Source organism: Tubulanus polymorphus, chromosome 1 (genome assembly GCF_964204645.1).
Source record: "Tubulanus polymorphus chromosome 1, tnTubPoly1.2, whole genome shotgun sequence".
NCBI lineage: Eukaryota > Metazoa > Nemertea > Palaeonemertea > Tubulaniformes > Tubulanidae > Tubulanus > Tubulanus polymorphus.
In genome coordinates this window covers 3,217,792-3,232,551 of record NC_134025.1, presented here as the reverse complement: position 1 = coordinate 3,232,551, position 14,760 = coordinate 3,217,792, and the positions used below count along the sequence as shown (strand labels likewise).

The window sequence follows — 14,760 nt, the reverse complement described above, 5'->3', positions numbered from 1 at the left end:
TATATGTATATATATATATATATTCTATATCTATATATGGATGACTGAAAGTTCGTGGAAAACAATAATGAATATGAGTGTTCAGCTAAAACAAAGTCACAGATGATGATAATTCACTAGCAGTTTGATGATTGGTTGATGACTATCCGATGAATAAATGATTGAATGATGGGCGACAGTTCAGTGCACGGGATTTTGCCTGCGACGGGCCTCCTCCTGTTGTAGCTTTTGTTGAATAAGGAAATGGGCGCGGCTGACATTTTCGGGGTTACCGGTGATAGTCACGATGCGATTACGCGTACCGGGGGCGTATACGCCCTTCTTGGAGATTTGAATGTTAGCCCCGGTGAAGTGTTGTAATTCGACGATACCCTTACCACCTGGTCCTAATATCACACCGACCAAGTTATCAGCTACTTCAATTTCCCGTTTATTCGACTTGTCATCGCCGCCCGGACCTTGGAAAGACGTACACGGACCTAACCCGAAAGAATTTTGATTAAGACTGTCACCCGTTCCCGCAAATCCTTGACTGTAAGGCCCCGTATTATATTCGGTGAACATCGAAGCGCTATTAGCTTCTGGGTTATTCGCGGCATTACTGAAAAGACTAGCACTAGCAGCAGCAGTTTGACCCCCCATCGCGGATGAACCACTACCCACTGGCCCAAACATCCCCGACCCGGTATCCATACCAGCAGAAGACGGATTTCCTAAATTATTCGCGTTACCAAAAGATCCGGGACCACTTCCAAGATTCAATCCACCTAAACCCGTTCCACCCCCAAGGTTTAAACTAAAACTGCCCTGTTGGCCAACACTCATTCCCATTCCCATCAGGCCGTAACTGGCAAGAGTGCACATGGCGGCACTGATTTCGTCAGCAGCCTGTTCGGAATAACCACTACCTCGGAGTGTTGCTTTAAGCTGCTCCAAACTAAAATTATTCACGTTCATAGCTCCGGCTCCGAACATTCCAGCAGCACCAGCCATCGACGTATTCAAGTTCAGATTGTTGATTCCCGCGCCAATTGTATTACTAAGGTTATTTCCACACGCTACGACATTAGGTGGCGCGTCAGCGCGACTAGCGGGCTGAGTTTGGGCGAAAGGGGATCCGGTCGGGTTGGCACTAGCTACAGGACCAGTAACATCGGCATAGCTAATATTTGGACAGCTAGCGCTCTGCGGGTCCTCAGCAATCTTCTGAAGAATAAGTGCTACAGCTTTTCTGTTGCTTTCCATATCACCTACAAAGATATGGTTATCTGGAATACAACAAAGCTGTACTCCTGATGTTGGTCCAGTCGGCTTTAGGTATGCTACATGGCACTTAGTATTCGTCGGTAGAGAATGAAATGGATGATGTGATATAAGTACGTAATGTTTGGGGATAAGATTGAATCTTAGCTATCATGAATATTTACCTGAAACAGTAACACATCTCTCCGGCAGATTGACATCCTTTGATTTCTGCGATATTTGCACATAAGCCCCACTTTCTTCTTTAATCTGATTGATGTAATTCCCTCCTTTACCGATTATCATTCCAGCAGTACTGTTTGGAACTAGAATTTTCACCTACGAAATATACGTAAACAGGAAACAAAAACTATAATACGCATTCAATGGCAATATATTGTAAAACTTCTATAACAGTGAATACTACCCCTTAATGAATGCCATTTGCCCAGTCTCAAAATTTCAATATTCTAAATGATTGACTCTCCACATAAAAGTGAACTCCTCTAATAGGCCCTATTTTTGCTATTATCCATACTTAAAACTTATCGATGAGGTTTAATGATAACCAGGACAAAGATCTACATTTTCCAAAATGTTTTACATGAAATCCTGTATCTTGAATCCATCGGAATCACTGTTTATAATTTAAAAATTCATTTTCAAGTATTCGACTCCATTAACTTAAAATTCAAATGTAACCGTTAAATTAACACAGTTACTAGCTGTATTTATATACCAGTACCAGGGAATTAGTCACTATGATATTCAAACACCTGTCAACATTAAAACAACCTTCCTGCTTAGTTTATCTCCAATCAAATGTTGGATAGAGGACGGCATCAGGAAGATGAAATGGTGTAATGTATCACACATACAAGACACACATAACCACCATCAAACACATGAGACACATTCATTCTCTAAATGATGTGGAAACCAAAAACAAATGAAATGAGATCAATCATAACCATCGACGAAACACTCTGTCCATGTTGTAATGAAATCCCACACTCTTAAAGAAAACGTCCAAAAAGGTTTCCTTTAGTTAATAATGAAAACATTTTCAGACTCTTATTTTCTTCGTGAGTGTAGAATTTTTATGCATTCATTCATACCATATACCATATATTTATTCTTAACTCTTTCACATTAATACCATCGAAACATTTAAGATAATTCATTAAAACCCGAACACGATTGTATTAACATTTCTCTGACCACTTGCAAATGACACAAACACATAAATTTCTGATGGGATGCAGTTTTCATTGGTGAATTAAAGGAACGATGATTGTTTGAGAGTGAATTCTAGAAGTTGAAACAATGCATGCCAATCTCGTCGATATTCACCTGTTTGTGTCTTTCCAAGTTTACCTTGACCTCTCCTTCAGCTGGTTTTGGATTAGGATCCGGTTTTTCTAATATCTTCTCAGTGATGAAATTGTGCATGACTGTGATGGCTTCAACAGTTCCAGTGATGAGGCAAATACGTTCCGACGTTCCTGCATTGACGCAAATATACATTTAGAACAGGCATTGCTACTGAGGTAAAGGGTGTCTTTCGACTTGCTTGAACGGACATCAGGCGCCCTAGCTCAAATAAGTTTTGGTAATGCATTTTTGATAAGTCTTGAAATGATCAGCATAGATGGGTAGCTCAACTAAAAAATTGGCATTTAATCCATATTACACAGTATTGAAGGATTGCCAAAAAGCCTTTTACTCAAGTTGAATGAAGAGAAAAGTAATTCATTTTCTGAAGATTAAACATATATATTTCCATGTATGTTGGCAATCCTTTGATACAGTACAAACTGAGCTAAGGCATTACTTGAAGAGACATTATCTATTGTGTATATAATTTCTCAACATACCGGGATAAAAATCATTTGCTTTCGACATCTTTATCCGGGCCCCTGTATCCTTTTGTTTATGCGCAATAGTTTCACCTCCCTTGCCAATAATGGCTCCGGCAGCAATACTTGGAATAAGGATTTTGAAATGTACATGATCACCTGAAAATAATTATATCGACTTAGGTACCATGATTTGTACCACAATATTTACATCTATGAGTACCGAGGATTTCTGATTACCGGATTTTGTATACTTACTATCTGCCATTTCTGAAATGAAAGAAATAATTTGTGAATATCGGTGCAATAGACATGAAGACCTGAAGTCCTAGCATCTAAAACCATTAATCCCAAGGTTAACCAGTAAGATGGGCCATTATTCAGACATCCTCCCAATGCCCCGGATCGAAAGAAGGCCATCCCATGTGGTAAGCGTTGCAACCTGCAATCCAGGCATGGTTAACTGCGTAGGTAAACCACTCTCACTCTGTGGTTTTACGTTTACATCTCTCAAACCACAAGCCTAGATCGGATTATTAAAGCTAAACTAACCAGACCAATTATTACCAGTAGTAAATCTTTTGCAACACATAAAACATTATAACAATCTACTGTCAGTCAGTACAGTACTGACTGCCTGGTTTGACAGCCGTTTTGCTTTCTGACCCACAATAGCAGCATAGATAGCAGTCAGTTATTAGAGTTGGCATTTGGATTTGCACTTACATGCACAATTATCATTAATTCATTAAAATTGCAAGAAATTAGTTAGGTCGGATCAAATCATTATCGTGTGGAGCCAGACGTAACATAATAACAACCAGTCAAAGGTGAAGGTGTGGCTGACCGGTTGTTAACCTGGCTGGCTGGCTGGCACTGCATGAGTCTGAGTGAAAGTCTGGACATATCAATCTGCATAGCGTTTAAAATGAAAAATCACAGATAATTCAAATATATTCTTACCTCCCCCTGGGTTGGATCTTTTAGTGACTCCGGAGTCTATTTCACCATCCAGGGGCCTTTTTCTGGAGTCACTCGTTTCCATCGCTGTAACATTTTGGGCCATAATTGTTCGGAACACTTCGCGAATGACATTAGAGACTAGTGACGCAAATCCGGAAATTACCGAATCATCGGGAAAAACCATTAACGCTTAATTAATCAAACTTTAATCAAATATCAACCGAAAAGTATCTAAATACGTCAAAACGGATCCTCAGATACACGAAATTAGCTTCATTTATCAGAAATTAATGTTTTTTTTAAATGTTTGGTAGTGTTTCTTTCGGTAGTTATCATTACAGGTAAAACATAAAACATGGATTAGGACTTAACTCAACATTTTCATAAAACACGGAATTGGATATATCATGGAAAACACGGAAATGGATTTCTTGCAATCAGTGAAGCGCCGGCGGCGGGTGCCAGGACACCGTCAAAACAGATACTGGACATTATATTAAAGATACAACTCCCACCATCACAAAGCCAAAAAACTGAAAATTTCGTTATGTTAAAATTAGGTAGGCTAATCCGAATTTTCGATTTTTCAATAAAAACCTGACGTTATATGGTTTTTAGGAAAACCCCGAAATTTCGGATTTTTATCAAATTTTAACATTACAATATTTCAAGGTTTTACCCTTCTTTCGCGATTCATTGCGAAGTTTTACCTCGTCATTATAGTAATTAAAAATCCCCAGCAGTATGCCTAGTTCTCAGCGTACCTGGGCCTCGAGCTTCCTACGACCGGGCCCCCGGGTTACTCGGGATAAAGACTCACAGTCGGACCCTGCGCTGGAACGAATTGTGGCAAATTTTGCATTTAATCCAGTTGTTGAAATATTTGTGAACAATATATACTGAAGTATTTGCATATCGTATCAGACATTTCTTATTTTTAAGCAAATTAAACGAACGCGAGGCACCTACCAGTATATAGCATGTGACACACGTCATACTACTACCATATGCACACCACAGCATTGTGACATAGCTAAATAGATATTCTCTTGATATCTCGATGTTGGCTAATCATTTGGATAGTCTGAGACGTTTAGCTTTTCATCAATTAATTCCAACGAAATAATGCATAAGATAATCGTCAAATATGCTAGGAATGGTCTTTTGAACTAGTGGCAACTAGTAGTGGAAATAGGATACATTTCGGCGGTGAATATCGTGCTATAAAAAAGTAAGACGATATCCTTCAATTGAATTCTATTGGTTGACCCGCATTTAATCGACCAATGAGGGGAAATGGTTAGACATAGAAATACTGGGGATGTGCCCCTATTAAGGTCAGAGAAGAGTTCTGATTCGGATGACTTTGATTGGGCAGACACAGAATTTGTTCATCTGGTTAGAACAACTACTACTAAACAAATAACGATGCAACGAAGACTAAAAGTAGCTTTGGCAGTGATTATTGGCGCTGTAGTGATATTTGTACTGGGATTAGTTATTGGATTACTTATTGCGCGTGGTGATTCGAATGTAAATGGTACATACTTATCTGGAGTTTCAAAGAACATCATCAGAGATGGCGATCCAAGTATACAACAAAAACTATTGAAAGAGATAAATTCTGAAAAAATCAGACAAAATCTAAAGTAAGTTAATCGAAGAATTCATCTTTTATGATCGATATTAGAAACAATTACTAACATTCTAAATGGATTAATGTATATTTTGTTATAAATTCTATGTTTCAGGGAATTTACACTGCATCCACACCTCGCAGGAACCGAGGGTAGTAAAGAGCTTGCAGAACGAATTAGAGATATTTGGACTGAATATGGGTTCGATCACGTAAAATTGCAACCTTATGACGTTCTGCTGTCCTATCCAAATACTTCCCAACCGAACACAGTCGTCCTGTATGATGGAACTGGCAGAGCTAAATTCACTTCACAACTCGCAGAGAAGGTGCTGAGTCCAGACCAAAGTCAACCCGATGTTGTTCCTCCATTTAACGCATATTCAGTAGCAGGAAATCCACGAGTAAGTTTGAGATTCATTTTAACACGTAAAGACGATTTCTTTTTGTTACATCGTTCTATAATATTTTCACATATATTCTCTTTCTTCCATTATACATATGTACATTTTACAATAAAAACATTCGTACAATAATAAAGCATAGACAAATTTTTTATCAATTTTGCCATCAACTGATAATATTCATATATCTAACAATGTGCCTCATAATAATCTACTGATGCCAGTAATCACTGCGTAACACAGTTGCGTGATAAACTGAAAATATTGATGATTCATATTTGATAGTCTGGAAATTATCTTTTAGGGTCAGCTTGTCTATGTGAATTACGGCCGCTATGAAGATTTCAATTGGTTAAATAAGACAACTGATATATCTGGGAAACTCTGTCTGGCAAGATATGGAATGATATTTAGAGGAGATAAAGTATGACTTTGTTTATATCATCTTTTATCTAATTAGATTAACGTATCGTTCAACAAATTCCGATTAATCCTGTGTTTATTTTGCCTTTGATTAGGTGAAATTTGGGGAGGAGTTCGGTTGTAAAGGGATGATTTTATACAGTGATCCCGCAAATTACGCACCAGATACAAATGTCAAGGTATTCCCTGAAACGTGGTGGCTACCCGGCACAGGTGTGCAAAGAGGAACGTTGCTAATAGACAAGGGAGATCCACAAACACTTGGTTATCCTTCGATATGTAAGTTTTAGAAACTAAAGGACATGTTAAAATTCGGGACTCGTGGGGGGAAGAAATCGTTTTGTACATCCAGTTTGTAGTTATTTCTACGAAACGGGTTTTGAATTGTTTGCTATCAATTTTAGCTTCTGCATATCGTATTTCTGAAGAGGATATCGATATCCCGAAAATTCCTAGTCATCCGATAGGTTACGACGATGCACAGACATTGCTAAGGTCGGGGCATAACAAATCAGTGTGGACTTATTCAGATGTTATTCTTGTGCTCCTATAATTTCAGAGACATCTATCATATACTCTTCGGTCTTATCAAATTCCAGAAATCTCGCTGGTAAGGATGCCCCTGATAAATGGCAAGGTGCCATACCAGGGATAAAATACAAACTTGGACCTGGATTCGTTGACAGTTCATGGTAAGTTCAGTGATTAATACCACAGTTCAAGAAATTGATACCGAAAACGAATTATAAGTTATAACGAACATATTTTCTTGTACGTCCCCTGGATGTCGTACGGAGCCCCGATATCATGATTAATATAAATTTTTTTCGTTCCAACGAAATCATTTCGTTCCCACGAAAAGATTATTTCGTTCGAACGGAAAAAGATATCTATTTCTAACCATGTCCCCTCAGGGGCTCCGTAAGTTCGTTATAACGAGGTTCCACTATATGTACAATGTAAATGTTTCATCCTTAATTTTCAGGCAAGTTCAGTTGAACGTTCAAACGTATAATATAATAAAAACTGTCTATAATGTTATCGGAACTATAAGAGGAGATATGGAGCCTGACAGATACGTACTATTAGGTAATCATAGAGACGCTTGGGTTTTCGGAGCCGTTGACCCAACCAGCGGAACTGCAGCAATGGTCGAACTCAGCCGCGTATTTGGAAAACTTGTAAAAGAAGGTTCGTCATTGATTCATATCCACGCATTACTTGAATCATAAATGATAAATGTTTTATATATATTAATTTCGAATAATTCAAGGATGGAGACCTCGAAGGTCATTGATGTTCTGTAGTTGGGGTGCAGAAGAGTATGGATTAGTTGGATCGACGGAATGGGTTGAGGTATAATATAAAAACATGTCTTATTGTAGTGTGTAATCTGCATATGGCTCCATTTTACTCAACTTTCAATTTTTTTTCACTTTCAATATATAGCATTTCACTAAGAGTCTAGGTGAACGGGCTGTAGCTTACCTTAATGTTGACATCGCAGTTCAGGGTGAGTATATGATTGAGCTCATATTTTCAAAACTTAATTTTTCATATCTTTGTCAATCTTTTCATTTCATTCTGTTTATTTTAGGTAATCATTCCATACAAGTTAAAGGAACGCCGCTTCTTTCGAAAGTCTTACACGAAGCAGCAAAATTAGTAAATATAAATCATTGATGTTTCTATTTCAAATGATGACCATTTGTATGAAATTGAAAAGCGATTTCAATATTTTCCGAAGGTACCAAATCCAAACACGACTGAAGTAGGTTTTGGAAAGAAGACGTTGTATGACAAATGGGCACAGTTTTCAAACTCAACCGTACCAACGTAAGATTATCAGACGGTTTTCAATAATCTATTATTTCACAATGATGGAGCATTTCGGAGCTGTTTTATCTTTGCAGTATTCAGATATTGGGCAGTGGTAGTGATTATGCTCCGTTTATCACGAAATTAGGGGTGTCAAGTATGGATACTCGATATACGTATGACAAGGTTGTTCATTAATCTTATCAAAATATATTTAGAATTCTAGTTTTGGGTAGTGGTAGCGATTATGCTTCTTTTGTAACGTGCGGAATAACCAGTGCAGATTTCTATCATACTTATGATGAGGTACATCAACGTATATTTCTGTACTTTTTGAGCATGTCGATGCTTGAATGCCCTCTATCTATGCCATCTATATGTATATCACGCCGTTCGTTTCAGAAGAACAAAACATTCAATAATGATTATAATCGAGTTTTCCTGATTCTAGGTGAAATTGAAGAAATTATCTAGTTATCCGTTGTATCATTCCGTGTATGAGACATTTTCATTGATGAATGATATCATTGATCCGACGTTTAAGGTAAAGCATTTAGCGTAATACCTATATAGATGTTTGGTATTCATTGAATCGTTCAATTAGAATGTTTGTTTTTTTAGTATCATGCGGCTGTAACTCAGTATTGGGGAGAAGTTGCGAGATCTATCGCTGATACGTATATACTGCCATTCGACGTGCGAGACTATGGGAATTCTATAACTGGATTTGTTAATTCCTTTATCAAAGAATACGGAACGTTGTTAGAAAAGCACAACATATCTGTGGGCAAGTGATAGCCGTGCGATCTTAATCAAAATCGAATCTATGCGATGGTTCTAATGACCATATTTTTAATATTACAGCTGATTTGAAAGAAGCGGCTGACATTTTTTCACAATCCTGCCAAGATTTCCATTCATTACTACCCTCTATTAACAGGAATAAGTAAGTTTCAGTAACAGCCACTCAATCGCCCAATAACGATAATCATACTATTGAATGGGTTTTGATTGATCGCTGTTTATTTTCAGTCCTTTGGACGCACGTAAAGCCAGTGATCAAATGATGCAATTGGAACGAGCTTTCACGGATCCGAATGGTCTGCCAGGTCGACCTAGAGATCGGTATGTAACCAGTCATCCATCATCGGTGATACGACGAATGTCTCTTCAAGTGAAGAACCAATAATCAGGCAGCAGCAAATAAAAAAACTAACTCTACCAAGACTTATCGTGTTTCAATCAAATATGCAATATTTTAAATATAGATTCAGTGCATTCGTATGAAACCAGTGTAGTTTGTTTTTGTTTTCAGACATATAATATACGCGCCTAGTTCAACTGATAACTACTCTGGTGTAAGTCTTCCTGGTCTTGTTGACGCTCTGTTTGAAATTGAAGATGACCCGAACCAGAAAAAACGGTGGGAGACTTTCAAGAAACATCTATCGGTCGTGACGTACACGTTTCTCTCTGCTGCTTCAACTCTCGCCGATGTCGCTAATTTCTGATACAAAATCTTATTCAAAACACGTTTTAAATCGCAGCTCAATTGCACGAATCTATAATTCTAGATTTGTTTCTATCTATAGATACTATTCTTATGTTCAAATTAATCATTCATGTAAACAGGAGATGGAACTGTGAGACCTAGCAATTCGTATCATAATATTAACACATTTGTATCAACGATTGATAGAAATAAATGTATCCGTCACTAAAATGAAGTGTCTACCGGATGAATGTGTAAGTTGATATTCTCATGTACGACACTTAGCCACTAGAACAATCGATTTCTATTAGAATACGCATGTGGTCGCTATGTGGTCGCTGTACGTCCTTTCCAAAAACTACTCAAGTCTCACCGCTACGACAAATTCACAGTAAAATACATTTGAAAATAATTCTATTTTTATTTACATTATATACAATACAACTCGGGTGAAATAAAAGATATCGAATTAATTCAAAAGACGATTAAAATATGCGGTGATTTTAATTTGAAAACTATAAATATTTCTAAAAAATGTTGATAATAACAGAAAGTGAAGATTTATGCAAGAATGTACGCGGTTTATAAATATGAGCATAGAATATATTATCTTAATGTTTATATATATATATATATATAAATCATCTGCATAAAACACTTTCGTGGTTTCTTCGTAACTTCTTCATATTCTAGCCTCGATTTTAATTGTCAAATTCGCACAGCCCGGCCTCGACCAACTCTCGACCAAATCAAGGAAGAACTAACCTTTTTCAGAGATCACAACTTTCAAACCAAAAGTACTTATCACAATGTCACAATGCGCATGATCTCACTTCATTTATTTTCGATATCGTTCAATTCCATTTTGTGATTATCCTAAAAGTAAAAATTCGAATGAATTCGAAATGAATTCGATGTCTTTTATCGGGAATGAATTCGATGTCTCCTGCATGAGTTCGAGCGCAACAAACGTTTTGGCCCGGGTCACACTGGCCAAATTTGGCCGTGCCTCATAAGACGCGTAAGTCACTAACTCGTTACTGGTGGAAAAAATCGACACTGTTTAGATTGATTCGTGCTAGAATATGGCACGGGCATGGGCCAACGTTTTTGGCCGTGTCAATCAGGCACGGACCCATTTGGCACCGGTGCCGAACGGTTGGCCCGTGTATGATTTGCCGGTACAGTCACTATACGCTGATCGCGTTTAAAGTCACAATTGGCTGCGACTAAAATAATGCAGTTGGACAATACGGCTGCCTTCGGTGGAATGCAGTTACACACGTTAACATTAAATTGTTTTATGTCTGTCTATATGGTCTATCGAACGCCACTTACCCGCTCGAAGCCATTATTTGTCTTTCCGGTCACGTGGTTGGGTTCGTTCGCCTCTTCGTCTTCCGGTTCTACTTCGGGTTTCGAGAAATATCGTTTCACTACATCGCTGAATTCATTGATAAGTAACGCACACCACGCCAAACCGACCGGGATCCAAACTGATATGAGTAATCTATACCAGATCCGCTGTGAACCACTCGATCTTAAACCTAAAAAGCGATTACGATAATATCTTATTTTAGTTCATAGGGTCAAAGACGGATATTTCGGTTAATTTCAGTTACAGTATTAATTTTTCTTAGGTCTTTGCTTTATGAACATAAACCATAAAAGTGTAGTGCAGTACAAAATTAAACGAAATAGAAATTTTGGACAGAACTTAAACAACAAAGAAAGGTGAGCTAAAGTGAATGCCGCCTGATATATTCAATTTGCGACAAAAAAAACTTTCTTTCTATCGATTCAACTTCTCGGGAAATTGAGCACATATGACGATCAAAACCACAACATTTTTACGAATTTGGTACATACCCGGTCGAGGGGGATTATGTACGCGACCTAATATACCACATTATAGAAATACAGATTTATTCAATCGAAACCAATCAAAAGTATCATAATAAAAATGTGTATAAACAAGATATGTACAATTTAAGAAAGAGGAAATAAGTTAAAAATTTGAAGAAAATATATTTCAGAGAAGTAAAGATGAGTTTGCATACTAAAACCTACCGGCCACAAAATCTCCAAATCCTATAGTTGTGAGTGTAATTGCAGAGTAATAAAGTGCCTCTCCGTATGTCCACCGTTCCATATATGAGAATAAAATCGACGGAATGAATATGAATACGACGGCACCGGAAAACAGAAAGATCATTCCTATCCAGATACGACTGTATTTAGAACACTTAGAGTTTTCTTCCGCAGGTTTATATCGAGCTCGTGCCGATTCCGCGATATTTTCACCGATTCCCGCTAAAAATGCTCCCACTAGTGGTATTCCGATAAGCGCGTATATGATACAGAATGCACGACCACCATGCGTAACCGGGGCTATGTGTCCATATCCTAAAAACAAAACAAAAAGAAAAACCTATCAGTTTCGAGCGTCCCGTTGAATTCACATACTTTAATTGTTCGACAGTGGATTCAACTGATAAATTACATAGTAAAAAATATTCAAATAAATTTCAAATTCCACTCTATTTCACCAAAGGTCGAGTTTCCGGCCATTTTTTTATACCGGCACTGCCTTAAATCATTCATACGCTAATTGCGTTTTAGGCTATAAGGAACAAACTGGACGACCGACCAAGTGTTGGTAAAACCAAGATTACGCGGCTTCTCTGAACAGACAAACGAGGCAAAGCAGGATAAGGTTATTTGGGAAGTCGGCAGTTTAGGGTTGGATAGTGGAGAACCCGAAAATATAGATAATTGTTTAGACCAAACAGATGTGTACCGAACGTACTATTATTGACATGATATCGTCGTAAAGGATTGTAATATCTTAATCGTAATCTTTGCTATTTGTGGACAATCTCAAATGCTGAAGAAGACACCGCGGTATTCCTAAAAAGTGACCACCACAAAAACATGGCCACTTTTTAAAAGTTGACATACCTATAGTAGTGACAACAGTTGTGGAAAAAAATATGGAACTAACGATATCCCAGTTACTATTGCTGACCATCGAGTCATTGGAAGCTATTATTCCTTGGTTATAAGCTTCAATTATTTTTTGAATGAGTTCTGAAAATTTTTCTGGATCCACGCACGTGAAATTGGCTGAAACGAAGAAAAAATATCTATTTCAAGTGAGGAAGCAATGATGTAGCTACGTCACTGTAGCTTGTGTTGACGCCTGAGGAGTTTTAAGAATGGTGTAAACACGCATATATAGGAAATAATTACGAGTTGTGTTATCATTTATTTTCATATACACATTTAGATAAATTTATTTAAAAAAAAAACAAACAACAGCTTACCTAAAAATTCTTTGTTTGCCGTTAATGCTTGTTCCTGGTTGGTTGTCTCATTTGGATGTTCTATGTAGTGGAAAGCGATTCCTCCTAAGATCAAGTACAATGTAACAAGAAATGCCAACACTAGAACCACTTTCCAGTGCATGTTTAAGGTTTTTCAGCAATCTGAACGGCTTCTGAATGGCAAGAAAGATAATCATTAAAAATCAACTAATTTCCATCGATATAATCCTTGAATGTATGAATTCGTCTGGGAATAGCAGGGCGTAGTATATGACACCTCTATATACATATACTCTCTAAGTGATAATGTATGCTCCTTATCGTGTTGAACCGTCTATAATACATGGATAAATTCTCAATTGTCACTTTACTACATCTCTGAAACAAACGTGAATCTATTTCTTCAACATCCTGGCATACACACAGAAAATGATATATAAATATATATACTCTAAGAAGTTGAATAAAGTTGCTTTCTCGAGAGATTAGCTTTTCATTCTGAAATTTTGAGAACAAAATGAATTCAAGTACACACCTATCACGTTCCATCAATATACTGAAGGAAATCCTTTTCTTGCGATTTTCATAACATTCCTAAGGTCCATGACGACAGCATACATTCAAAGCTCGAACATTCTTTCGAGTAGGTAGGTAGATAGATATAACCAAGAAGGTAGTATCCCCGGTTACTAATGACAACATCTAAAGTGCACGCCTCATAAAACCAGTTCGGACCAAAACGGATGGACAACGACTAGCAACATCCATGTCAATTTGTATCATCTATTTATAATTCTAAACGGCAACACCCTCAGGTGTATGTTATACAATTATTTATACCGGGAGTATATGATCAATATACCTAATCCTTGATGGTTGTATCGTCGACGCGACACGTCATAAAATCAACCAACTTACCGAAAACCGGGTATCTTTATAGTCGAGCTTGTATCCAACCATGGATGTATATCAACTAGAGAACATCCACGATCAAACGGAAACGTGATCATTTCAGCCCACGGGAGAGATATCAAAGTAGTGGAAAAAATTTTTTCTTTAGTTGATATTCTATTTGATTATCAATTCAATTGATTCAATTTCTATAATTGAAATAAATAATTGATAAGGTCATTAAGTTATAGTACCTATTAAAGAGAGTGTATGTGCGTGTGTGTATTGAATGATTTTCCTGACCAGATGAATTTACCTGAAATACATCGGATGATGGTGTTTCCAATTTAGAACACGCGATGCGACGATAGGATAATATCTGATCGATGTTTTCGAGGGGCAAATCGAGTTTGCGTCAATATATATATATATAAATCTAAGCACCTTTTTTCATTAGCAACAACATACGAATATAAATATTTTCGTACTGAATTATATAAATATATCGCATTGCCGAAGGCAACAAGACAGTTCGGATATCGATGTAAGATTTCTGACGCAGTTCACATCAGAAATAGTATATTTAGAAATGAAACAACTTTAAAGAATCAGACATCGACTGCGAGATTAAACGATACGATACGCCGCGCGGACCTCTACAATCATATTCATAAAATATATTACATCTGACAACTAGCTGAAGGTG

At 37.3% G+C, this 14,760-nt stretch overlaps 3 protein-coding genes across 6 annotated transcripts; 1 reads left to right on the top strand and 2 right to left on the bottom strand.

Moving 5' to 3' along the window:
• Positions 1-12: 12 nt before the first annotated feature.
• LOC141899635 (RNA-binding protein Pasilla-like) lies at positions 13-4,189 on the bottom strand. Of its 2 annotated transcripts, none has more exons than XM_074786058.1 (6): positions 4,065-4,189; positions 3,360-3,371; positions 3,120-3,260; positions 2,596-2,747; positions 1,428-1,581; positions 13-1,250 (listed from the first exon to the last, which is right to left on the bottom strand). In XM_074786058.1, the coding sequence occupies exons 1-6, from the start codon at positions 4,165-4,167 to the stop codon at positions 181-183; spliced, it is 1,632 nt and encodes a 543-aa protein (XP_074642159.1). In that variant the 5' UTR covers positions 4,168-4,189; the 3' UTR covers positions 13-180. The 2 variants fall into 2 exon arrangements, with proteins under 2 accessions (XP_074642159.1, XP_074642167.1); XM_074786066.1 differs by having other exon boundaries at positions 2,620-2,747.
• Positions 4,190-5,074: 885 nt separating this feature from the next.
• Positions 5,075-10,481, top strand: LOC141906383 (N-acetylated-alpha-linked acidic dipeptidase 2-like). Of its 3 annotated transcripts, none has more exons than XM_074795658.1 (17): positions 5,075-5,713; positions 5,816-6,104; positions 6,415-6,528; positions 6,623-6,806; positions 6,932-7,022; positions 7,127-7,219; positions 7,513-7,718; positions 7,801-7,883; positions 7,977-8,040; positions 8,125-8,192; positions 8,275-8,363; positions 8,441-8,531; positions 8,797-8,889; positions 8,967-9,132; positions 9,210-9,291; positions 9,378-9,470; positions 9,661-10,481. In XM_074795658.1, the coding sequence occupies exons 1-17, from the start codon at positions 5,361-5,363 to the stop codon at positions 9,854-9,856; spliced, it is 2,355 nt and encodes a 784-aa protein (XP_074651759.1). In that variant the 5' UTR covers positions 5,075-5,360; the 3' UTR covers positions 9,857-10,481. The 3 variants fall into 3 exon arrangements, with proteins under 3 accessions (XP_074651759.1, XP_074651751.1, XP_074651744.1); XM_074795650.1 differs by lacking the exon at positions 8,441-8,531 and adding an exon at positions 8,564-8,651 and having other exon boundaries at positions 6,409-6,528; XM_074795643.1 differs by having other exon boundaries at positions 6,409-6,528.
• Positions 10,420-13,325, bottom strand: LOC141906400 (potassium channel subfamily K member 10-like). The gene is made up of 5 exons (XM_074795673.1): positions 13,164-13,325; positions 12,799-12,963; positions 11,908-12,243; positions 11,176-11,384; positions 10,420-10,713 (listed from the first exon to the last, which is right to left on the bottom strand). Exons 1-5 carry the CDS (start codon positions 13,303-13,305, stop codon positions 10,672-10,674), a joined length of 894 nt encoding a protein of 297 aa, XP_074651774.1. The 5' UTR covers positions 13,306-13,325; the 3' UTR covers positions 10,420-10,671.
• Between the last annotated feature and the right edge of the window lie 1,435 nt (positions 13,326-14,760).